The 24,693-nt window shown below is 40.9% G+C and overlaps 1 protein-coding gene across 6 annotated transcripts in view; it reads right to left on the bottom strand.

Moving 5' to 3' along the window:
- The window catches only part of Pparg (peroxisome proliferator activated receptor gamma), a 128,844-nt gene that overhangs the window by 5,516 nt on the left and 98,635 nt on the right, over positions 1-24,693 (bottom strand). For all 6 annotated transcript variants that reach the window (XM_051203877.1, XM_051203874.1, XM_051203879.1 and 3 more), the window contains 2 exons: positions 20,712-20,911; positions 10,912-11,362 (listed from right to left, as the gene is read on the bottom strand). In XM_051203877.1, coding sequence (XP_051059834.1) covers positions 10,912-11,362; positions 20,712-20,911 — 651 coding nt within the window. The remainder of the gene's footprint in view (positions 1-10,911; positions 11,363-20,711; positions 20,912-24,693) is intronic.

Genomic DNA, 24,693 nt, shown 5'->3' with positions numbered 1-24,693 from the left:
CAGCTATATATTGACCCATAACCATCAGGAGTGAGGTGAATACTGAGGAGGACAAAAGCTATCTGAGACTCAGACTCAGTACTCTGCAACTTCTTTTCTAACTTACTCCATCATTTCCTTTATTGGATTATACCTTAAGCTCCAAGATAGGTTCTAAGGGGCCTGGACCTGGAACCTGAAGACCAAGTGTTGTATTCCTTCCACTTAAATTTCCATGTGCTTTTGGACAGCTTATCACATTTTTCAGGGGATGGTTTACATTTGAAGACAACAATGCCACATCTCTCATAAGACCATAGTGTGTTACAGGGGTAAGAATTCTAGAAGTTTTTACTCTTTGTGCTATAGGGTGGGGTCAGGTCAGTAAGGGTGGGGTGGTGTATTAACAGCTGGGAAATTGAAGGTTTTGAAGTACTCTTGGTAAGAATGGAAATTTGAGAGCACAGGAATAATATAATTTCAAATACAGACATGTTTGGGCCAAATTCTCACACTCATAGTTGAAAAAATGCATGCAGGACAGTGCAGAACACACACAAAACAAACAGTCAAAGTGGTCCAGATACGTGTTCCTTGTAGAAATGACTAAGGATTCTAATCTTCAGAATCAGAGTGAAAATTAGATAGACTGTGTAAGTTATCACATGGTCTGTGATCATTTCCTCCTATTATTTTCTCTAGAGAAACACATTGTGCAGGAGAGCCAGATCTGGTACAGGAATCCTCAATTTGGGCTACATATTAAAATGAGCTGGAGAGACTAAACACAATGTATATGTATCTCATGTACGTGACCTGGGATGGGTCTTCTAGGTCTTCAGGGGCTGTTGGTGTTTGAACATGTAGCCCTTAGTGAGCAGTACTAGTTTACTGAGGAGCTTTGACAGTCCAACTTGGTGCTTCCACACATGGTGACCTCAGCCAGATTTACGAACCTCTCTATATTTCAGGTTTCTTGTTTTAAAAAAGGAAGCTGGCTCAGTGGAGCACACCTGTAGTCCAAGATACTCAGAGGCCAGAAATTTGAGGCTAACATGGGCAACATAGCAAGAACCTGTATAATAAAAAAATAAGGGGCTAGAGGTGTACTGGAGTGCTTGTCTAGTACACTTTAATTCAATCCATAGCACTTCAAAACAGTTTTGTTCACCTGCGTGTGCACATGTGGGAATGGAGGTCAGAGAAAATCATTCTACAGGTGCTATCCCTCTCCCTCTCTCTCTCTCTCTCTCTATATATATATATATATATATGTATGTATATTTATATATATGTATGTATATTTATATACATATATATATATCCCTTCCTTCAATCCTTCCATCCTTCCTTTCTTCCTTCCCTCTTTCCTTCCTTCCTTCCTTTCTTTTTTTGAAACAAGGTCTCTGACTAGGTTTGCCATGTAGAGCCCCAGGGATCATCTGTTTCCTGCTTTCTCAGTGTTGGGATCACCAGCACAGGTCTGGCTTTTAAATATATTTATGTTATTTATTTATTTGTCTCTCTCTCTGTGTGTGTGTATGTGTGCTAAGTATATGCCTTGTATGTGTGGGTATCTAAGGAGGCCAGAAGAGGGTGATTGATCCCCCCTGGGGCTGGAGTTACAGGTTGTAAGACATCTGATGTGGGTGCTGGGAAACTAACTCTGGTCCTCTGAAGGAACAACAGCAGTGCTCAACCACTGAACCATCTCTCCAACCTCATAGCTGGCTAATAAACAAAACAAAACCCATCTGTGCTTTTGGAACTGAATTCCTGTTTTCATTCATAGAAGGCAGGTACTTGACCAACTGAGCTCTCTCCTCTGCTCATTATGAAGTAACTAATGGTTTCAAGCAGAACTGGGATGGTAAACCAAGTCACAGTGTTCTGAGTACTGAGTGTGTTATGGCACACAGCAGGCTTTGGAAGGTTACTTCAGCCACTCCCTTGGTTGTTTCTCTTCTGCCAGATCCTGGTTTTCCTAGGTTCTCTCTTTCCTGTTCTTCTTCCCTTAATTATTCCCTTCTTTTCAGCTTTCCCTCACCTTCCCTGTTCCAGATGTTTTCTTCTTCTCAGGCCTGGGCTGTACCTTGCTAAGGATTTATTAGGATGTTAGCATAGTCAACCTAAATTAACGAGAGGTCTGACCAATGGATGATTTGAGGCATGGGGTGGTTTACTGCTTCTATCAGAAAAGCCAGGATGCAGTAAAACAGAAGCCTTGCAAATGCTTCACAGATAGATATCATCTGCCTGCTGCATGTTGCTGCTGGCCCCTCCCTCTGATGCACTGAAACATTTACACTTCCCTGTGCAAGCAATGATCTCACATTAGTCAATGCTCTCTCTGTGTTGGATAACAATATGATTTAGCAGGACGATGGAAAGGGAAAACCACAATGAAATCAAGCCTAGCCAAAATTTTCTAGTATCCGCCCATCAAACAGCAACCCTAAATCAACACTCCTCAGTCCCCATCTCTACAGAGCCAGCTCCTCAACATGAATATGTGAGGGACAAGGTAATGCTTGGTCAAAGCTAGGCTGTCCCTTTATACATGGTCACCCAGGGAACAGAGCCTGGGTTTGGTTCTATTTCAAGGTCTTTGGAAGATGGAATGGGCCTTATGTGTTCTGTGTTGGCCTTGGGAAGTCCTTGTGATCCTTCTAGTCACTCAAGGTTCAGCCATGTGCTCTGCTCCTTTCCTTTTCTGTCAGGGCCAAGGAGGATTCTATTGTGGTTTGCCACTTTAGCTGAAGGAGGCTGCTGCAATTCTGTTCTTTCTGTTTTGGATGATTCCATCAGGATTGATGGATGGCTGGGATTGGGGTATGGGGTAGAGGAAGCAGGCTTGGTAGAAGGAAATAGGAGAATGTCCTCTTCTGAGTTTCCCCCAGCCTGACACACTGCTGTCCTCAGTGTGGCTCTCTGCCTTGCTCTGGGAGTAGAGGAGATGAAGGAGGAAAGGCTGAGAAAAGGAAGACTAAGAACACCTCTTTGACTTTAGACCCATGACAGCAAACCAGAGACAACTTCAGATTCCCCACTCCTGCACCCTCCCCATCTTCTTTTCCCCTTTTCTTTTTCTTTCTTGTCTTTTCTTTTAATTTTTCCTTAGAGGAACTTGTAACCACAAAACATAGGTATAAGTTTCTAAAATCTAAGGTTCCTGCAAAGTCAAGGGAATTCTGGGAGGGGGAATCCTCAATCCTAGCTCCCCCTGCCTCTGTGGGGGCCCAGGGCTAGGGGTTTTTGATCCTTCTTCTTTGGCTCCTCCTCCTTCTCTGTATCTCTTTCCCTTTGGGTTTTGTTCTCAATCTGCAACTAATCCCCTTAAAGTGATAGCTGATAAAGGGATTAGCTGAGAGCTCCCTAGGGGTATTTTTATTGTAGGAAGGGATTTTAAGGACGGTTGGTGGAATTTCAAGCCATTTGACTGGCAGGATGGAGTGGAGCTACTTCAAATGATATCACACAGGAGAAAGGGGAAATTAGCATTCACTGTGTGCACAGCAGTGTCCCAGGCACAATGCCAGAAGCTTCATATAATGCTATTTCACTTGCTTGGGGAGCTGATAAGGAAGTTAAGGCCCAGGGAGGTAAATAATTGCTGCAACCACACATCTAGGAAGTGGGGGAGTGGGACTTTCAGATTCTCCTGTGTGGTTCTGGAGCTTTCTCCCTGACCTATTCACAGGGGCTGCACCAGATGAGAAGTCTCCTTTGGGCTTCATGGCACCTTACATCCCTGTGTCTAGCCTCCCTGACAGGTGACCTGAGGATCCTGGGTTCATCCTTGCCTGCTTACAGCTGAATGGTGCCTACCTGGAAGGCTGCCTGGGGTCACCCAGAGTTTAAATACACATTTTGAGAGTCCAAAATGATAAAGTGCTCTGAAAAGCCACCTGTGACTGGCTAAGGAGCCTCTTCCAAGACTGCCAGTGTGGACAGGAATGACTCAGCAGTTCAACTTTCAATCCTAGGTCTGTCTCAAACACCACTGTTTGCTCAGTCCTGAGATGATGGTGGCCTACCCAGCCTGGGTGGAGGAGGAAGTTTTATTTCTGAAGCAGTTACAGATAAGGAGTCTTCTTCTATACTTTACAGACAAGAACCTGTACATATATTCTCACATGCATGTCTATCTATGGGGTAACTTGAAGATGTTTCACTATTCCCCCCGTTACCTCATCCCTGCCCCCAGCTCTCTGGTTTTTAGTATTTGGGTGCCAGTTGCAAACTCATAAATATACCTCACCCCTTTCATACCTAGTGCATGAGGTTATGAAAACAGAGAACTAATGGGACATTTCTAGATAACTCAAACTGAGTCATTATTCAAAGTCATTCTACCAATCTCACACACAGGGCTGCCTCATGCACAGTGTAGGTAGAGCCCATTAGATATGTCAGTCCTTAATAAACCAGCAATCACTCTGTGACATGGTCGTCACCTGATGGGGGACAGGAGACATGATAACACTGGCTGACCAGCTCAAGAGAAATTAGATGTCCTTGTTTATTTTCGATATTTGAAGAACAGTTGGAAAAACAACATTCTCAATGGGGAAGGAAGTTAAATATTAGCTGGCATAGAAGTAGGAAGCTGGCATAATGCTGAGGCTGTAACTCAATGGGAAAGCCTGTGCTCAGCATGCATGAAGACCTAAGTTCAATCCCCAGGATCATCAAACACAAAATGTTAGTGTATTGCTATTTATACTTATTTTTAATGTCTAAGTTTCAAAGTGGTTTGGATTTTGTCTCCTTTTCACTTTACTATGTGAGATGTTCACAGACTGAAGAGGATATAAAGGCCCTGGTGCTAAGAAGAGGCAAGAGTGTGACTATTGTAAGGCTCCGCATACACTCTTCTTCTCCAGAGAAATGTGTTATACTGTCCACTGTAACTTACAGAAATCACTCTACAGTAAAATGGAAGTATGACACATATATCCAAGGTCTGAAGGGTAATTGAGGTACATGGGTAGAGGTACACTCCCAAACCTGGTGGTCCTTCTGCCCCAAGTGATCTGCAGTGGGTCACTGGATTCTGAGCTGCTAAATGAGGGGCTTTTGCAACTCCCTGGAGTAAGCATCTACTTGCTTGAACTACACAGAACAAGTGTGCATCTGCTCAGCTATTTCTCTAGAGCAAGAGAAATGGAGACACTGGATATCATTTTAACAACTTTAAATCCCTCTCATGAGTGCATGTATGCTTGCGCTCCACCCCATCCTCCTGTGCACATGTGTATATGGAGGTAAGAGGTTGACACTAGGTGTCTTCCTCACTTGCCACCTTACTTTTTGAGAAAGGAAGGGTTTCTCACTGAAAGTGGAGTCAGCTGATTCAGCTAGTATGGCTGGCCAGCAATCTATACACAGGGATCTTCTTGCCTCTGCATCTCCAGTGCTGGTTTTACACCCATATGCCATAGCAGAAGGCCTTTACATGGATGCTGGAGATCTGAACTCAGGTCCTCATGCTTGCATAGCAGTCACTTCACCAACGAAACAATCTCCCTACCCCGTTCTTACAACTCTTCTTTGCAACCATTTATCTCTCTTATCACCTGGTATATGATGGTGTCTGGTTAAGTGGAAACATATTTACTTAGCCATTTGAAGTTTACTGTCTACTTTCATGGGAAGCTTTGCAAACCATTGTGTCCAGGTGCTTATTATATGACAGATGTAAGAACTATAGCACCAGCCTTCAGCTTATCACAAGCCTTTCCCAAGCACTTTTCAAAGTCAAGCAAGGAGTCTGGGAAGATGGATCAGTGGGTAAAGTGTTTGCAAGTTAGTTAAAATTGTATCTTAAGAAGGGCATTGGATATTAACAATATATGAACATTCTTAATTATAAATACTTATAGGCAGCATGGAAATAGTTACTTTTGGTAGCTTCTAAAGAACCCTAAGATCAAGACAACTAAGAGCCTTCTTCATCTTAATTAGTCAAAAGGCAACAGAATTTCATAGAGAAGTACATGATGATGATGAAGATGATGATGTTTGCAGAGCTGAGGTTTGAACCAAGGTCTGCACATGCTCAGTGTGGGTTCTGTCACTGCGCTACATCCCTCGCCTTAATAATTAGTAGCTCTGTGACTAGAGGCAAGTAACTTGTTTTCTCTGAAGTTCCATTTTCTCCATCAATAAACTGGGGTATAGGATACACAGAGCTCTAGCAAAGTCAGATAAAAGTTTAAGACTAGAGCACATGTTCTGGATCTCTGGGATATTCAACAAATGGGTGTTACCGTTGTTGTTTTTCTTATTACAAGCATCTTTCAACTTATTCTAGGCAATGTACTTTGACTCTGTTTTAAGTCCAATAAATTAAAAAGTGTACCCACCAGCCATGGTCCATGATAAAGGCATGGGACATCAAGTTATTGACTTGACAGAACAAGGTTAAATTGACAAACAGTATCAAGTTTTTTTCATGGGCAAAAGTATAACTAAGGGAACGTAACCACCTTCTACCCACTCAATAGCCAGTCACTCCAAGAACAGCCATCCAGAGCTGCTTTGAAGAAGGAACATTGTGGGGTCTGCTAGAAAGAGCAGGGGACACCCTGTAGGTGGTTGGCACAAACCAGACTCTAGAGAGTAAGTAAGGAAGTTGATGACTCGCTGTCTATTGCTGCTACATGTAGGGATAGTTGCTGTTTCTCTGTCACTCAGACTGCAGTGGCAATTTGCCTTGAAAAATACATTGTAAAATCCAGTGAATTTCCTCCCTCATATCTTAAAAGTTTAGGATGAATCGGAATGGATTCCAAGCTGTTCTGAATTAACAAGGGCTTTTTCCTGTTGGAGAGTTCCAGCTGGACCCTCCTAAGCTTTTCTTTACCACACAGCACACACTCAAGGGCCAAAGTGTCCAGTGGAGTGTCCTGGAGTTTGCCAGATTCCCTGAGCTTCACACTTGGCATTGGCCATGGAGCAGGGCTTGAAAGCTTGCTAGCGAGGCTGGCATGGGTCTATGGCGCCAGTTGCAAACATCTCCTTGCTGGACTCAATTTTATTACTCTCAACACCACCTACCCCAGCAGTAAGACTAGAGGGTGCAACGGAAGCTATTATTTGCTGGGATTACAAGGAAGTGCTCCCCTGGCTTCCAGGTTAAGCCTTAAGGAAGGAACGTGTGGGTGGGAGTGTAGGCTGCAGCTGCCAGCTGCAGAAAGTAAGGAAGGAGAGGGGACAGGGCTACCACCGTGACAGGACATTTGGCTTTTAGCCCAGTCCTACTACTATTAAATAGGCATCAGATCTTTTACAAATCTGAGTCCAGGGCCCTAATTTGTCTGCCTGTGAAGTGAGAATAGACTCATGGGTGCCCTGTTGGGACCCATGGAAGACTATGGACCGCTGTTAAGAAGTGCTAAGCCTTGGCTCTGAAGCACTTCTGTTCTTTTTATTCCATTTCTTACTCCAGCTCAGAGGGGAGAGACAAGAAGACTTTGAGAACTAGGTCATCTCTCTCAGCAAACTGGTTGCAAGAGCTGAGTACAGGAGAAGTTGGTAAACACAGTTCAAATCTAAGACCCAGATCAACAGGGTCAGCACTGTTTAGTGGGTAGCAACATTTATTTCCCCAGCAAATCCAGAGTTGGGTCAAATTGATGCTTCTATCTACAATCTTCCTCTTTGGTCCCTCTAAGCACCCTCTACACTCAGCTCAGGTCCTCTCTCTTACATAGCCTCAGCTTCCTCATCATTCCCCAGCCTGAACACTTGAGTGCCTTCACTAGAGCCAAAGCTCCAGCTCAGAAGCTAAAGAACAGCTTCTGAAGCTCTGAAGAGATAATCGTGCTTGCTAAGATTGGATAGGGACAGAATTCTGTTTTCTGGATTAAAGCCTCTTGTTTATATGATGTTTTCTCTTCCTGGAGTTTTAGAATAAGGAAAAACAACCAACAAACATAGGCTAATTTGCAAACTGTCTTTCTCTAATAAAGCAGGGCTTGGAATATTGATCACACATCTATGGACTGGAAGCCAGTCCTTGGACTGGGAATGGCTGTTGGGTAGCTTTTACCTGGCCTGCACCCAACCAGCTCTCCTGAGTAAAGAGGAGAGAGAATCATGTCCCTGTGAGCTCTACAAACATGGGCCAGTTTTACTCTTGTCTGTTGCCTGTATTTAGACTTCATCTATAAAAGTCAACTTTGGTCAGGGAAGGATTTTCCTTTTTGTGATGTAGGAACACATCAGTGACTAATCCTCTGTTTTGAGGAAGTTCAGAGATATTCACAAAGATCTTAATAATCTGGCAGGCTGCTACTTTGGGGTATCTTTCATTGTTGTGTGGATCAGATGAGCTCTGAATCCTGGCTTTTGTGAAGACAATCTGCAAAGGGTCAAAAGGAACTTCTTTACATAGAGTATTGTCACTGGTGCCATTCTAACTTTTATAAACTAACATGAGTTAGTAACTACAGCATCAAATCTGAGCACATTATTTGTAGTGTGGTTTCTTGACCAACTAATGAATGGTGTGTGTATGTATGTATGTTTGTGTGTATGCATGTGTGTATATGTGTATGTGTATATATGTGCACATGTGTAGGTGTATTTTTATTTATGTGGTGCTTGAAACCTTTGCATGTATCAGAAAAGCACTCATCCACTGAGCTCCTGCCCCTAGCCCATCATGACAGTTTCTTGTTCAGACCTTTCCTATTTACAAAGTAAGACATTTGAATATTTTTTTCCCTTATTGACTGTGGATATATATAACTGCAAACATTATGGAAAGCAATCTGGCAATGACGAAATAAAAGACTTAAAAATTCTCATAGATATGAATTCCATTTCTTGAAATTTACAATGACAAAATGAGATTTATATAGAAATTTACGTAGAAGAATATTCAATAATCAAAATTTAGAACACTTTCCAATGAAAGAGATATTGGTACAAGTCTATAATCCCAGCACCAAGGATCAGGAGTTCAAGTCCAGCTTCAGCAACATAGTGAGTTCAGGGTAGCCCAAGACCCTGTTTCAAAAACTTAAACAATGAAATAAACAAACAAATAAGTAAACAAAATAAGGAAATACATTTTTCAGCACTCTTCTATGTTTTTACTGTCATTCAAAGAGAAATAATAATGTAAATATATAAGGAGATGATTTGGTCTATCAGAGACCCTTTAAAAGTAGACTATTTTATAGTTATTAATGGTGCTTTTAGGACTGGGAGTATAATTCAGTGGTAGACATGCCTGAAGCCATGAGTTTAATCTCCAGCACAAAAATTCCTAAAACTCAACTACTCAACTCCAAAAACATGTTGATTTAGTATCTGTGGGTGTGCTGTGCCTGGGTAGTGGTCGCTGCATGCCCAGTTCTTGATTCCATCCCCAACGACAAAGACAACACAAAATTACTTTAAAGTGAGTTACCACTTGATACTGACTAGCCCTTGCCATACTACTTATCTCTCTGCTCCCCATTCATGTGAGGCAGCTTTGCTTTCACAGAATAGAAGCTGGGAGCATGGATTCTGCAAGCAGACTAGCAATCCCAGTCCATCTTTCTTTAGATAGGTTCACTTACTATGTTGCCTGGTTGGCCTGGAGCTCTCTAGAACAGGCCAGTCTTGAACTCATAGAGATATGTCTGCCTTTGCCTCTGTCTCTGGAGTGCTGGGATTAAAGGCATGCACTGGCACCCCAGGTGCATCTTACAGTGGTCATGTCATTGTGGGCAAAGGCACATACCTTCCGGTGCTTCTGTCCTCCCTTAAGCAAATGATACTCACCTCACTGAGCTGCTGTGAGGATTTGTGTAGGAAGTGCTCAGAATGCTGTCTGCCATTAGAGGTTCCTCCTTGGTGTTGGCTCTTACAGCCCTTGGTAATCACCGTGCACCTTACTAGAAAGCATCTGCTCTCAATCACACATGACTAAGCATTGGATCATGCTTTTTATATGAAGCAATAACACACCTTTACACCTACAGATTCCCCTTCCCTACAGGTGAGTTTTCACAAGTAGGTTGCTGCACACTTCACACAGAAAGTACACCTAAAGTCAATTCTAATATAAGAACTCACCATTTAAAAATCAAAGCTTTGTTTGTTTTAAGACTATGTAGCCCAAGCTGGCCATCAACTCAAGATCCTCTTGCCTCAGTTTCCTTAACACTGGGACTCTAAGTGTATACCATTACACCTAGCTCAGCAATTTTTATAGGTAGAGATGAAAGCAGAAAGTTCTGCTTACTTGGAAATAAGAGAGAGACCATCGAAAGTAACATTTGGTATAAAACATGGTTTTTGGAGTTGATTAGTTAGATTATGTATATGCAAGGCCAAAATTTTTGACAAATTTCCAAGTAGCTCAATTTCTTTCTCTGTGGTATGCTCTTGGTTCACACTGTATTGATAATCACACCCAAGTGCCTTACAAAGGAACAAAAGGGAAGCCACAACAACAAGAAGAAGCCACATGAGAGAGAAGGTGGAGTTTAGCATATACACATTCCCTGACTCCTGATGCAGGGAAGGTTGGGTGGGAGCATTAACTGGGCCAAGATCACACAGAGTTGCCTGCCCTATACTACAGCATCATCAAAGTTACATGAGTCATTTCTAAAATGAATTGAAGACCAATTGGCCTTTTGGGAAGGAAAGGGGAAAGACAAAGAAAAAGAACATGGAAAAAGAAAAGACATTTGTCCTTCATGATTGGATTCTTAATGTGACAATAAAAGTAAGGAGCCTGGATCCCCACACCTTCACTCTGAAAGCCAATGGTGTTCAGCTAGGGGAGTGACACGCTCATGGCACTGTGCCACTGGCATGTTCCGCACAAGCACAGCCAATAAAAAGGAACACAGAACACTGAGGAAATGCAACCCCACCACCATCCCACCTTCCTCTAAATCAAAATAAAAAGATGGATCTTACCTCCACTGAGAATAATGACAGCTATAAATATGGCCAAGTCACTGTCATCTAATTCCAGTGCATTGAACTTCACAGCAAACTCAAACTTGGGCTCCATAAAGTCACCAAAGGGCTTCCGCAGGCTTTTGAGAAACTCCCTGGTCATGAATCCTTGGCCCTCTGATATGAGAACTCCATCTTTATTCATCAGAGAGGCCAGCATCGTATAGATGATTTCATGGACACCATACTTGAGAAGAGTCACTTGGTCGTTTAAGTCAAGGTTAATGAAACCAGGGATATTTTTAGCATATTCTGTGATCTCTTGAACAGCTTCCACAGATCGAAACTGGCACCCTTGGAAAATGCGGATGGCCACCTCTTTGCTCTGCTCCTGCAGGGGGGTAATGTGTTTGAACTTGATTTTATCTTCTCCCATCATTAAGGAATTCATGTCGTAGATGACAAATGGCTGCAAATGAAAAAGGGGAAAGTGGCTGAGTTGGTGATTCCTTGTTCTAGGAGACCACCACCCTAGTTCCAAAGACTATACATGTATTACTTTGCTAAAAAAAAAAAAAAAAAAAAAAAAAAAAAAAAACCTGAAAGCTGAAGGGGCTTAATCAGGAGAAAGGGCTCTTCCTATTCATTGTTATGATCTGGTCTGGCCAAACATTCCATAAACTCTGCTCCTCTTTTCCTTCAAATTACACCACTACTATGTTACCCTAGGACTGGCTAATAGTTTGACTTGTTAGATTTTTAAAATGACAAAAAGTATGTTGTTTCTCTTGAATTTCAAGAGAATACACAATTAGTCTTAAAAACAAACAAAAATAGTTAAAGCAACTTATAACAGGAAAAAAAAAAAACCCTTGAACATAAACTAATCTTGCAGCTTTAGATTAAATTTACTCAGACCACAAAGGAAACACAGTATACATATAAAATATATTTCACTATAAAAATTCACTCAAAGCAGATTAAAAATATTGAGCCAAGAAAATGTCTATTTCTTTCTTTCTTTTTTTAATGCTCTGGAAGCCATCTGTTTCAGAAAAAAGCAGCTGTAGAAGGCCTTGTGGGTAAAACACTGCAAAAAATAGTAAAATAAAAATGCTTTTTAGCTTTTTAGTTTTTGTAGTTTTGAAAATTTAACCACAGAACCCCACGTATGTTAAGCAAATCCTCTATCACTAAGCTTCAGCCTCAGCCCTGAACTTCAATTTAGTGTATCTGTTCTTAAGGATCAACTAACAAATAAAATGAATACGCCAATTACTCAAGTTTGCAACATGCAGCTTTTAGAAGCAACTGCTGTTAGTCATGACACTCTCCTCTCTAATCCTTTGTATAGAACAGCCAAAGGCTTATGGTCATTATGAAAGTCTCAAGGTTAAGCAGCTAGGAAGAAGGAACATTTGTACTTACTCATGCACAGGACCCTAGAAAGAGCTAACCTCAATCTTATTAAATATATATTTGAGCACTGAAATAAAAACCAAGATTATTGAGTCCTGGCTTTGGTTCTATGGTTAATTCCCCTCCTCCAACAAAGATTTGTTTTTATCTTATTTTTATGGGTGCTTGCATATGTCTGAACACTATGTCAGATCCCTCAGAACTAGGGTTACAGATGATTGTGAGCTTTGTCAGCTGCTGTGTGAGGGCTAGTTAATTATATGACTTAGGGAAAGTCATTTACCCTTCTAAAGTCTCAAGGTTTGTTGTTGTTGTTGTTGTTGAGACAGGATTTCTCTGTGTATCCCTGACTATCTAGGCACTCAAATGGCACTGAGATTAAAAACATTTGGCATAGCTGGGGAGTTGACAAAATTGGAGGTTTCTATTTCTTTCCTAGAGGGGATTCTAGTTATATTTCTAGTGTGTATGGTGGTAGTGTGTGTGTGTGTGTGTGTGTGTGTGTGTGTGTGTGTGTGTGCGCGTGTGTGCGTGCCATATGTAACATATGATCACAAACTCTCTGATGTACTAAAAGTAATTTCTTTTTAGCAGAGGTTCTGAAAGCTTTCCTAAATGGCAGGGCTGGGGGAGGGTGCATAGGTGACAACGGTAACCAGCTTCAAGATGTACTGGCTAGAGGTTTGATTATGAACTCTTGCAGGTAAGAAAGAGTCTCTGGTTTTCACCAAGCTCATTCTATTCCACACTGAGGACTCCTAGACCCTGAGTAGCTGAGTAGATTTCCTAATACACACATTGTACAAACTCTTCAGAGTTGTTGTTCTAGAAATACTAATGCCCTCAATTCATTTCAACCACAACACTCATCACACCTCAGAGAGGAGAGACTCAGGACTCAGAGGCAGTGTGCTTGCTGCCTTTCATTCTTCAAGACAATCAGGAGCAAATTATGCTCACTGTTTCTCAGACATCCTGCTTCTGTTTACCCCAAGTCTTCACAATTGGAATCATTAGTAAGAGAGGATAAAGAAAGGCACAGTTAATTATATCAATTAAAATGTACAGTTATTCCTGAATTCTGGTCAGATTCTAACCATGTTTCAGAAAAATTTGAATGGATGAAGATGATTTTTGCAGAACTTAGAAGAAATGTTTCCCTTCTCCCTGCCTCCTCCACAATTGGTGTTCCAGGCTCTTTATAGTGTGTTATAATTTGTAGTAACAAAATGCAAATGACTTAAACATTTTTAGAGAACCTCTCATATACCTAGCTGGCCTTACACTTGATATGTACCAAATGATGATCTTGAGCTTTTGATCCTCCTGCCTCCACTTCCCGAGTGCTGGGATTAAACAGGCACTACTAAACTTGGCTCATGCTTTACTGAGGATTAAGTACAGGGTTCCAAGAATGTCACATCCCTAGTTAAAGCCCCTTGACTTTCTTTATTCTCATGAGAATATGAATGTGGGCAACAAAGAAAGAACTTCAACCAAACATGTTGGACTACAGATAAGATGAACACAAAGTCATTACCTCAGCTGGGCATATGGTTCCCACTACAGTACTTTCCTAGACTGTTCAAGGCTCTGAGTTCCATTCCCAGGACGGAAAACACAAGCACAGAATCAAGACAGTAAACTAACTCTTCACACCCGGGAAGACTGTACCCAGAGTTGCCCCTTCAGCTTTTGGGTGAGCTTCTGCATAGTCATGTGGGTTCTTGGTAGATCATAAGCATCAGCTTCTTTCACCTCCAAGTAAGTGGTTTGTCTGGAACTCTGCCCTGGTCCATCACCCTTGTGATTCTCCTTGACTTCCCCTGCCCCTCATATAAAGCCCCAGGTTCCTGTTTTTGAAACTCTGGGATAGCTGAACATAGGGCACCAAATCCTGCTAATTTTCTCTCCCAATTTAACAACAATGTGACTTTAACCCCTTGGCAATCAGTGTTAGTCAGGATATCCTGGCAGTAAATACTCAAGGACAGAGAAAAGAGGCAGCACCCCCCTCCCCACTATCATACCAAACCAGTATAGTTTCACTTTTTTTTTTTTTTTTTTAAATACCTTCAGCATTTTTGACATTTCTGAAACAGTAGGGGGCTGGCAGAGATCACTGAGTATTATTGACACACAAATGAACACCAGTGGAGGTTTTGTTGTTGTTTTTCCTAGTTATATTTTATTTTATTTTTTGACTGCATACATTCTTTCTGCTTCTGAATGGATCTGTTAAACTGTAAGAGTGCTTCCCAGGCCAGCAGCTTGCCAGTTCTCATACCACAAACCATCAACTAAGGCATTACTTTCACATTTTACTGAAACTTCCTCATCCTCAAACCTAAGAAAGCAGAGACTTGCCTGCTTATTGAGAACTGAGTTATTAACACACTACATCATCAACAGCCTCTATGACTTCAATCACATTTTTGTATTTTGTACAGAGCTAAGGCCCTTGTGCTTTGCCTTAGCTTGTATAGTGTCTTCTGATGACACACCATCTGCTGGGGGAGTCACATTGTCTTCAAAATTTGACTCACGGATTTTCTATTTCGAGTTTATAGTGTGTTTACCTTCAGAAATGGCATCAAATGCCTAGGTAGGCATCCTTACTTACCAAGAAAGAAAATGATAACTAGACATGCTCAAGGGCCCATCTAGGATTTTTAGGGCATAAAATGCATACACAATCTAAGAAAAATATACAAATGATGAGAACAAAATTTCTCCCAGAACAGTGGTCAAGGCTCTGGGAATAGGACTCTCTGATGCCTAGGCTTTGCTGGTCACAGAATGATCCTTCTTTTCTTCTTCTCTTTCTTTAGTACTGGGGATTGGACTTGGGGTTCATAAATGCTAACCACAGCCTATAACACTGTGTGGATGCACCTCTTAGTAAGCCATCAGCAGGTTAATACCTGTGTTATGGAATGGATTCTACACAAAGTGCTAAGTCAGCTCCTCTTGACTAATAAAACAACCCACTAAAGGAGGTAAATAAGAAAGGTCAGCTAAGGCAGCTCTGGGTAACTTCTCTAATTTGCCACATACACATCTGCATAGTAGCCAACATGCTCACAGAAAAATTCTATGATAATACAGTGCAGAATTACAGCTGGAGGGCAGATATGGTGCTGCTTGCTTTGATAACCCTAGCTTTGGGAGGTAATGGCAGGAGAATCCGGAGCTTACGTTCCTCTTGGCTACAGAGGGAATTATAGGTCAGCCTGGGCTACATGTGACCCTGTTTCCAAACCAATCAAAAGAACAAGAGCCAGGTTTGGGAAATGTGAACCTCATTTCTTGGGCCTTTCCAGATAATTAGATTTTTCAAAGAATACTATATCCTTAGAGCCTGTCTTTTAGATTTTGTCTCTGTCTTCTTGTTTCTTGGCTTTCATAATCTTAGGCACACACCTTGTTCTGTCTGAACTATGAATGGTAACCCCAAGTACATTGGTTTCTTCAACTTCCTTTCTGTTCTTGGTCCTGTGTCTCTGCTTTGCTTCGTTGAAAACCATGGGGTCCACAGAACACAAAGGCTCTTCTGAAAACCACATAATTACCTTCTAAGTGTGAAGAAACTGAAAGCCAGGATATTTTGCAAAGTCCAAGAGTTCTTTATAGCACATCCTCCTGACTGCTTCTTCTATAACGCTTTTTCCCTGGCTTCTCCATGTATTTTAACCCTTTTCAATAAAATCACTTTTCTGGAAAGAACTAGGGCTTTTAAACCCAAGATCTTCTGTACTGAGGTCCCCAGGCACTGACTTTTGAATGATACATCTTATGGTCAATGATAGAAGACAAGTTAGAAAGTCTGTTAGATGTAATTCTGTGTCCCTATGTGGTTTAGTGATTTCAGACAAACAAATGAAAACTTAATAAAAATTATTCACACTCAAATGAACCAGCACATAACTACAGCTCTTAAATGAATTGTTCAAAACAGCCAAACAGTTACTCAGTGAATAAACAAGAGTACTGGCCAACTCAGTCCAACAACCAAAATAAACAAATAAATAAATAGATAAAATAAAAATAAGTAAAGAAGCCCAAGTGCTTTCCTCCTTAACTATGCTGAATATTATTGCTATTGTTTGGTACTGGGAATGGCACCCTGAGCTTTATATATGTAGGCAAGTGTTCTATCACTGAGTTATAGACCCAAACCTATTTGTTTCTTCTCTAAAACAAAACAAAACAAAACAAAACAAAAAGCTCACTATTAGTTTAGATCTGTCATATTGTTAACTATTACTGATGACTCTGGTCATAAAAGAATTTATTACTATTGCTAGATGGATCAACAATGCCAGGAACCTAAGTTCATTAGCCTTGGAGATCACTCAGCACTGCTTTCTGCTTTATTCTTACAGGGTTCCCAGGTCTTTCTCCAAGGACTCCTTCAATATTTATCTCCTCAGAGGAGGATATTCCAGTTCATTTAGGCTCTTCGAAGGTGGAGGGAGAGAGTATGCGTTGTTTAGCTGTAAGAGTAGGATTTAAGAAGACATCTTTCCCAACATTTAAGTCAGTACCATTTGATGGCCTCTGTATATTTTAGAAAGTGTAAATGTAAATGGGCACAGAAATGTTTCCATAGCAGTTTACAATCCTGCATGTGCTTTATGATTCAGTGGTTTTGCATTTCATATACTATTCAGAACAGTCACTTTCTAAATGGCACCAGTTTGCTCCTGTTGTTACAAGAACAGTGACTTTACATGTGCCTGTCATAAACAACACAATGCCTGGGAACCCAAAGTCCAAAAGAGTACAAATAAAAAGTTTTATTTCCTATTTGTAGATAGAAAACAAGGCAGGGCTTCACCAGACATCACTCTTAGATATGTAGTGAAGAGCTGGCAGGCATACCCAGGGTTTTTCTATTTATTGTTTTATGACAAGCCATGGCACTGAGAATGGTTTTTGAAAACCACTCAGTTTATTTTCATCAACAAACATGGGATCATGTGACCACTGCACTGCACCAACGTGATAGTCAAACATCCGAACTTTCAAAGTCCATTCAGTAATCAAACTGCCTTCCAGCACAGTATGGGCTTCAGAGATTTGTAGGATTTCTTCAGCAAGGGAGGGAGGAGCTGTGGCTGAAGCAGACCACTGGGAGAAAAGCAGGTTCGAGGGTGGTGAAAAGGCATAGTGCTCCTAAGATTTCTTTAGTGATTCTGTAGCCCACATCCCCTTGAGCCTAGAATACCCAACCAGTATTCTTGGAGGCAAGATGATGAAAATTATTGGTATCATCCCAAAGATATGATGTTAAAGTTGATAGGAGGAGAGCAGGAATACTTAATTTATCTGTTTTGAAAGGTGCGAGTGGCCCAAGGAGATAAGATATAGAAGGAGGAAGTGTAGCTGAGGAGGGGGAGTGGCCTCTGCTGGCCTGGAGGCAAAGACTGAGAGGGCTGGTGGGTTCCTAACAGGCTATGGTTAAATTGAGCAGTGAGATAATCGTAAAGAATGGCCCCTTCAGTCCGATCATTTCCTTTAGCAAGGGTTCTGGGTAATTGGTCATCCACTACACTGAGCAGCCTCCCCCAGGCTTGGCGTAACTGATGCAATGACATCAGCTGCAAGCGTGTGTATAATGAGACCTAAGCTGCTCTCCTCATGGCCTCAGCCACTTTCTCACATCCCCCATCATCTCGAGAGGCCACACTTCAGCAAAACTTTCCCTATCAATGCAAATCTTAGCTTTCACAGTCCTGGCCAAGAGATAACATAACACCCCTGAGATAGATGCTATCAAATGAATAATAGGACCATGCTGATAAAGAACAAATCTCACTGCAAATCACATTTTGGGTTTCCCTTCCATATTCTCTACTGAACTATTTCTTTCCATTGGTGCTTAGTTTGATTTCACCAGATAAGGAGAAAACAGTGCCAAACAATTTGATTTTAGTTCTGTATAATCAGTGAATGGGTTGTTTATATTTGGTTGGGCCTCTTTTTTTTTTTTTTTTTTCTAGACTCTAACTTGAGGCAATTCTATCACTATCCAATCACTAATGATGTCTAGTTTGATGAACAAATATTGGGTTAGTGAAAAAACCCTCTGTTGAAAGTCCATAATTTCAAAGGGCATAGCCACAGTCTTTAACTCAATTAAACAAATAGTCTGAGTAACTATTACGGGCAAAGCACAAGCCTACTTACTATAGGGAAAAATGACAACCCTTGGCCTCTGAATTGAGAAGTCTATAATCAAGCTTTTGTAGCCCCTTCCTTAAATAGCTTAATAGCTATTTGTTTCACAAAGGGCCTCCAATTATCTTATTTTTAACTCAAAGATTCAGAGCCAAAAAAGTCAGTTGGGATGAGGTTTCCAAGTGATTTCTAGTGGTTTGGGCTCTGTGTCCTTCAGAACAAAGATAGAACTACATTGGCTACCCATTATATAAATTTAAATTCTTTCCTATTAGGGTGGGCTGGTTTGCACTCTCTCTCTTATCTCCCCCCCTCCCACCTAGCTTTTAAGCAGTATTAAAATTAAAATGGTAGGATTTCCAAGCATGGATTTCAGGTGTGCACTGGAGGTAAGGTGATAAGAGCCCAGAACCTGCAAAATGAATGGCTGTAGGTAAAACTGAACTGACTATTATGGGACTCCTTGCCTTTCAGCAACCCCTTCCCCAGAGCCTAGTTCTGAGATCCCAGACTCTAGCCCTCTTTCCTGCACCTGCTCTTGGCAAGCTGTTGCAATTTGCCTTCAAGTGTTTGCTCTCTTTAGTCATGCAGCTGCAGTCTTCCTTTATTTTCTACCTGGGAATGAAGTAAGCTTATTTTCTGTAGTCAGGTTAGCTGTGTACAGGTCTTCATTCATGTTTCACTTGCTGTGGCTGCCTTTTATACTTAATGGACAGACTGTACTATAGTATGTGTGGTCCTGGGAATTGCATGCCGAGAATGCTCCCAACTACAAGTCGGAAAGCTTACATCATAGCCTTCAGATGTCTACATGCACATGCCTCTTCACTTCAGTTCCTTCTCCTTAAATGAAGATAGTAATAAACAACAGCAGCCTTCAGATGGCCCTGTGGCTGGAATGTAAAGAATGTATAAAATACTTGGGAATTGTAGGGCCTGGGCCCTTGTGTATCTGAAACTCAACTGTTCTTACTGGCATGTGGCTCTTTCTCACAGTCATTAGCTGACTACTAAGTCATTTAATTAAAAAGAAAAAAAATAACCTGAGATAGTAGTCAAAATATGTTTTTTCCCCTAAAATCTGAATGTGTATCAAGTTGCATGCATCTATCTAATAGTTGACTCAGTCTCCTGGGCATGTTCACTTGGAAGTAAATGACCATATACAAAGTTCTCAAGATCTGGATCCAGGTCTTCTGCATGACACCTGCAGCTCTTACTGCCTAGGGACATTCTGTAGACCATATCATCAAAGCCAGACCCTGTCTGTAAAAACTGAGGGACAGAGGCTCGACCCAGTTGTGCTCCCTGCTGACAGTGGAATGGGAAGCAGCATGCAGGTTTCATTTTAATGCAATTTGGTGTTGATTTTCAGCTTCATGTTGGAAGCTTTCTGCTTCCTAGAAAATTGGACTCTACAATAATTTTCAACTATTATGAATTTTCTAAACAATGTCACTCAACAGGCATTTAAGGATCTTTTCAAGGCTTGGGCATGTAACTCAGCTCTAGCACACGTGTACCTGCATGCTTGAGGCCTGGGATTTAATCCATATTTAGCACTACCCTCATAATAATAAAAATAAAATAATAAAATATTCCATTGGAATAGCTTAGGCAGCTTAGATCCTTATAGAGAGTAGGATCGCATATATAATAAAAGGATAAAGTCTCCAATTTCCCAGAAATAAAGCTCAGTACTGTAAGGACATAGGTCTCATAATATCCTGGATGGACTTTTGTGCCAACTTTCAACTTGGGATAAATGACTCTGGAAACCTTGACAGGTAAAAGTAGGATCCAACAGCTTCTACACCTGCTCAGCCTTCTCCATGGCTGCTGAGACACTGTCTTCTCACCAGTTATTTTGATGCTCAATAAAGAGATGGGTCTAGAAAGAGGGTAGGGGCATGAGGTCTTCATCATTCATTCATGAGTATTGAGATAACCTGTGAGTTCTTGTATTACTCTCAAAGGCTTTTTTTTTTTTTTTTTTTAAATTACATCTTGGAGGAGTTGTACTTTTTTTCAGAACAATGTTTACTTATCCTATTTGAAGATATTTCCTGTGTTTTGGACCCGGCCTGACACAGTGTTTTAACAGTCCATAGCTGAGCTATAGTCTGCATACGCATGCGTACTGAGGCAAATCATTTAGTCAAAGAAAGTACCCCCGGCTCCAGCCACCCCCATAAAGAGAGCAGAAGAGAACTAACTGATTTGTCTGTTGTCTTTCCTGTCAAGATCGCCCTCGCCTTGGCTTTGGTCAGCGGGAAGGACTTTATGTATGAGTCATACAAATGCTTCGCCAGGGCCCGGAGATCAGCAGACTCCGGGTTCAGCTGGTCGATATCACTGGAGATCTCCGCCAACAGCTTCTCCTTCTCGGCCTGTGGCATCCGCCCAAACCTGATGGCTACAGAGGAAGAGGAATGACAGGATGAATCATTGGATCATTACTATGGCTCTGCATTGTTCTCTCCTCAGCCTTGGTTCCCACAGTGTGCGAGCCCCTCCTTTCCCCACCCCGCGCTGATTCTGCTTTCTGTCTACCACTTTGTTCGTGTTTTTATTTCACAACAGTAGCCCAGAAAAATGAAAACTGAATTATTTACTTCTTCAGTTTCAAAAGGCAACATATGATCCTGTTAGGAAATTGGGAGAATCTGTTTAGCAAATAGGGATACATAATCATTCAAACATGAAGTAATTGAGAGATAATTCCTATCCATCCTTAAGAACCAAGGCTTTCAAGTACAGCTAATTATCTCTTCCCAGTATTTCACCCACCCTCAGCACTTCAATGATTGAAGTACTCACACTGCATTATAATTATGACTTTATATGCCTCTTGTCCCTCTATAGAACAATGTCCCGAAGACAGGGTCATTGCCTTATTTATCTTGGTAACTTCTGCACTTCACAAAAGGTCAGGTAGAAGGATCTACATGTCTAATGAATTAAGTAAGGATCTATGAAGTTCCATTTGTACAAGCACAGGCTCTGTCTCGGGCATTTTGTGTGATTTGCTTGTTCCTTCTGTGAAGAAAGGATGGCACTTTATTCTATCTAGTAGATCAGGGAACTTGGACATTGAATGGATGGAGTTGGATTTATCTCTAACTCTGCAGAATCACCCCTTACTGAGGTTCATCAGAAAGACAACACCTTTATCCTTGTCTTCTCAAGGGGTGAGGAAGTGTGAAAGCAAAAGAAAGATTGAAGAGAGACCATAGAGCCCAAGGTGAGAATTAATATGTGTGAGTTGTTGTTTGGGGACAGAACACTTGCCTGGCACGTGTAAGGCCTACATCTCATTCCCAGGAAATAAAATTAATAGCAATCTGTTTATAGGTTTTCAACTTGAATAAATTTTCCTGCTTTCCTTCTGGTATCATTTGTAAAAATGTCATTTTGAGTAATATTTTTCTTTGGGGTCATTCTTCATTGTTGTTTTAAAAATAGTTATAAAAAATAAATTTAAAATGGGGGTGCTAGAGACTTGGCTTAGTGGTGAAGAGAACATATTGCTCTTGTAGAGGCCCTGGTTTGATTCCCAGCATCCATTTGGTGGCTTACAACCATCTATAACTCAAGTTCTAGGGGAGCTGGCACTCTTTTCATACTTTCTTGGGCCTCGTGCATGCCGAACACGTGTTCTACTACTGAGCTACAGCTCAGCTCTTATTATTTTTATTGTATTTTATATTATATTCTTAAGACTAGGTCTTGCTGCATAGCACAGTGTGGCTCGGAACTTGAAACTCCCTGAACTAGCATCCTTGGTCACTACCATACTCAGCTCAATTTTGTTTTAGAGAGAAGATTGATTTGTACCCCTGAGTCTCATATGTGTAAACTCATCTCAGTTGACCCTGCACTTTATCACTGATAAAACTACTGCACTCAGTAGAGATGCTTGCCTCTAGTTTACTTTAAATCAGAATATGTTTAGATACTTTTGATAAATATAACCTTTGCACATGACCCTTCAAAAGGAAATCTTTAAACAATTGCTCCCCCCATTATTCTCTTCCCTTTTTGCTGCACTGGGATAAGGAATGTCAGCTTACTGAGGGGCCTTCCCACCTGGTCCCCAGATCCACTGGGCTACCTCAGTCTATGATCTTGACACTACTCTCTTTTTATAACTCTGGCCATAGTAGTTGGCAATGATACTTTCTTTTTTTCCTCCAGTCTGAAGTCTCCATGAAAACAGGAGTCTTGTTTATTACACACAGCACTTAGCACTTACAGAGCATTTTGAAATAAAATGAATAAAACACATGTTCACAGCGCTCAACAAGGCCCCATCCTTCCCTGAGTATTGGTAGCTATGGTTGCTGGTAGAGGCAAAGGCATTTTCTTCATAGTGTTGACACTGGTAAGTTGCCCAAGCTCCTGTAAGTAACCCCTCACACATGCTTCTGTAAGTGATCCTAAGTAAACTCACTAGGTCACAAAATAAAAGGAGGAGCCAGGAGAGAGAGAGGGAGAGGGAGAATAGGAAGAAAAAGAGAAAGAAGGACAATGATGATAATAACATGGAAGAAGAAGGGGACTAGCTAGTTTGGAAGAGGAAAGGGACAAGAAAAGGTAATGGAGGTAAATATGATATACATATATGCAAATGCAACATTAGACCCATTAATTAATATATGCAAAACAATAATTTAACAACCATGTAGAAGATCCTTTTATAGTGCCCTGCAAAGCCATTCTTAACCACCACCTCTCTTACACAGAACTAATCATTTTCTTTGTTGTTTTTTGAGCAATGTAGAAGAAAAGGGGGCAGAGCATATGAGAACCACTTGGGAACATTCTAAAATGACATGTCTTCCATGGAACATTCTAATAAGCCATCCTTATATCCAAATAGTTTTTAGATATGTATGTATGTATGTATATATGCATATATGATACACACATACATACATATATATCTTGGGGTTTCAAAAAGCTTTCTAAGTAGGCTTTACTTTTGTTGCAAAGTAAAATTTGGAAAAAAAATCAGAGCTATTATATAGTGACACAGAAGTTGGTAGAATCATCAACTGTTTCACAGACCACCCCACACTATCATTTTACCTGATAAAAATTATTAGGTGACTCTCATATTAGATACTGTCCTAAGCTCTGGTTAATTAAAAAAAAAAAAAACATTTGTTTAGTGTGTATATATGTATGCATGCTGCTTGTATAGTATTTAAATAAAGATTTACTTTTTAATGTGTGTAAGTATTTTGCTTGCACATATATCTTTGCACCATGTGTGTGAAATGCCTATGATGCCAGAGGATGGCATAGAATCCCTTGGAATGAAAGTTACTGACCCTTGTGAGCCACCATGTAGGTGCTGGGAGTCAAACCTGGGTCCTCTGCAAGAGCAGTAAGTGCTCTTAACCATTGAGCTATTTCTCCAGCCCCTCCTATGATTACAATTTTATAGACAAGGAACTATAAACATTCCTGGACATTAACATGACTAAAGATGCATTTATCTTTCCTAGTGGGCAACACAACAGCTAATTTAAATAGTTAAGTAGTCACTTATTACCCTGAAAGTTCTGCTTTCCTTCACTAACAAAAATAGCCAAAACCTTCCAAAATCACTCTAATTAGGATACATTAAGGTCGTGCCTTGCTAGAATTTGAACACATGCATATTTTCATAAGTTGAAGTTCTCAAAAAGGCTAAATCTTATGAACAAATTGTATTGTTAAATAATGTTTTTGCAAGTTAGACATAACTTGATCTACAGGTGGATTTATCATTTTTATACATTAGGGGCTTGGCAAAGGAAGAGACTAGGTCCTGTTTGGTGGTACTAAATTTGCATATGACAGATCTGAAGTAGAGAAACATTTTATTTTTTTCTTTGTACAAGAGATTCATATAGCTCAGGCTAACCTTGAACTTGCTATGTAGCTGAGGATGAACTTGAACATCTGATTCTCCCACCTCTACCTCCCAGGTGCTGAGATTATAGGTGTGTGTTCCCATACCTGGAATTTTGTTTTTTAAAGAGGAGAATGCTGGTTGCATTTATTTATTTGGAGTCCAGGTAATCTCAGCTACACCCACATCAGGTGAGTATTTTACGAAGGTACAAACAGGGTTTAGCAAGGCACCTGTGCAAGCTCATGCTTCTTATCATGGCTTTTATTGTTGGGGATGAAGCAGTGTGCAGCTGT

The sequence above is a fragment of the Phodopus roborovskii genome, unplaced genomic scaffold (assembly GCF_943737965.1).
Source record: "Phodopus roborovskii unplaced genomic scaffold, PHOROB, whole genome shotgun sequence".
In the NCBI taxonomy this organism is placed as follows: domain Eukaryota; kingdom Metazoa; phylum Chordata; class Mammalia; order Rodentia; family Cricetidae; genus Phodopus; species Phodopus roborovskii.
Note: the sequence above shows the minus strand (reverse complement) of the source record. Positions and strands in the feature narration are given on the sequence as shown.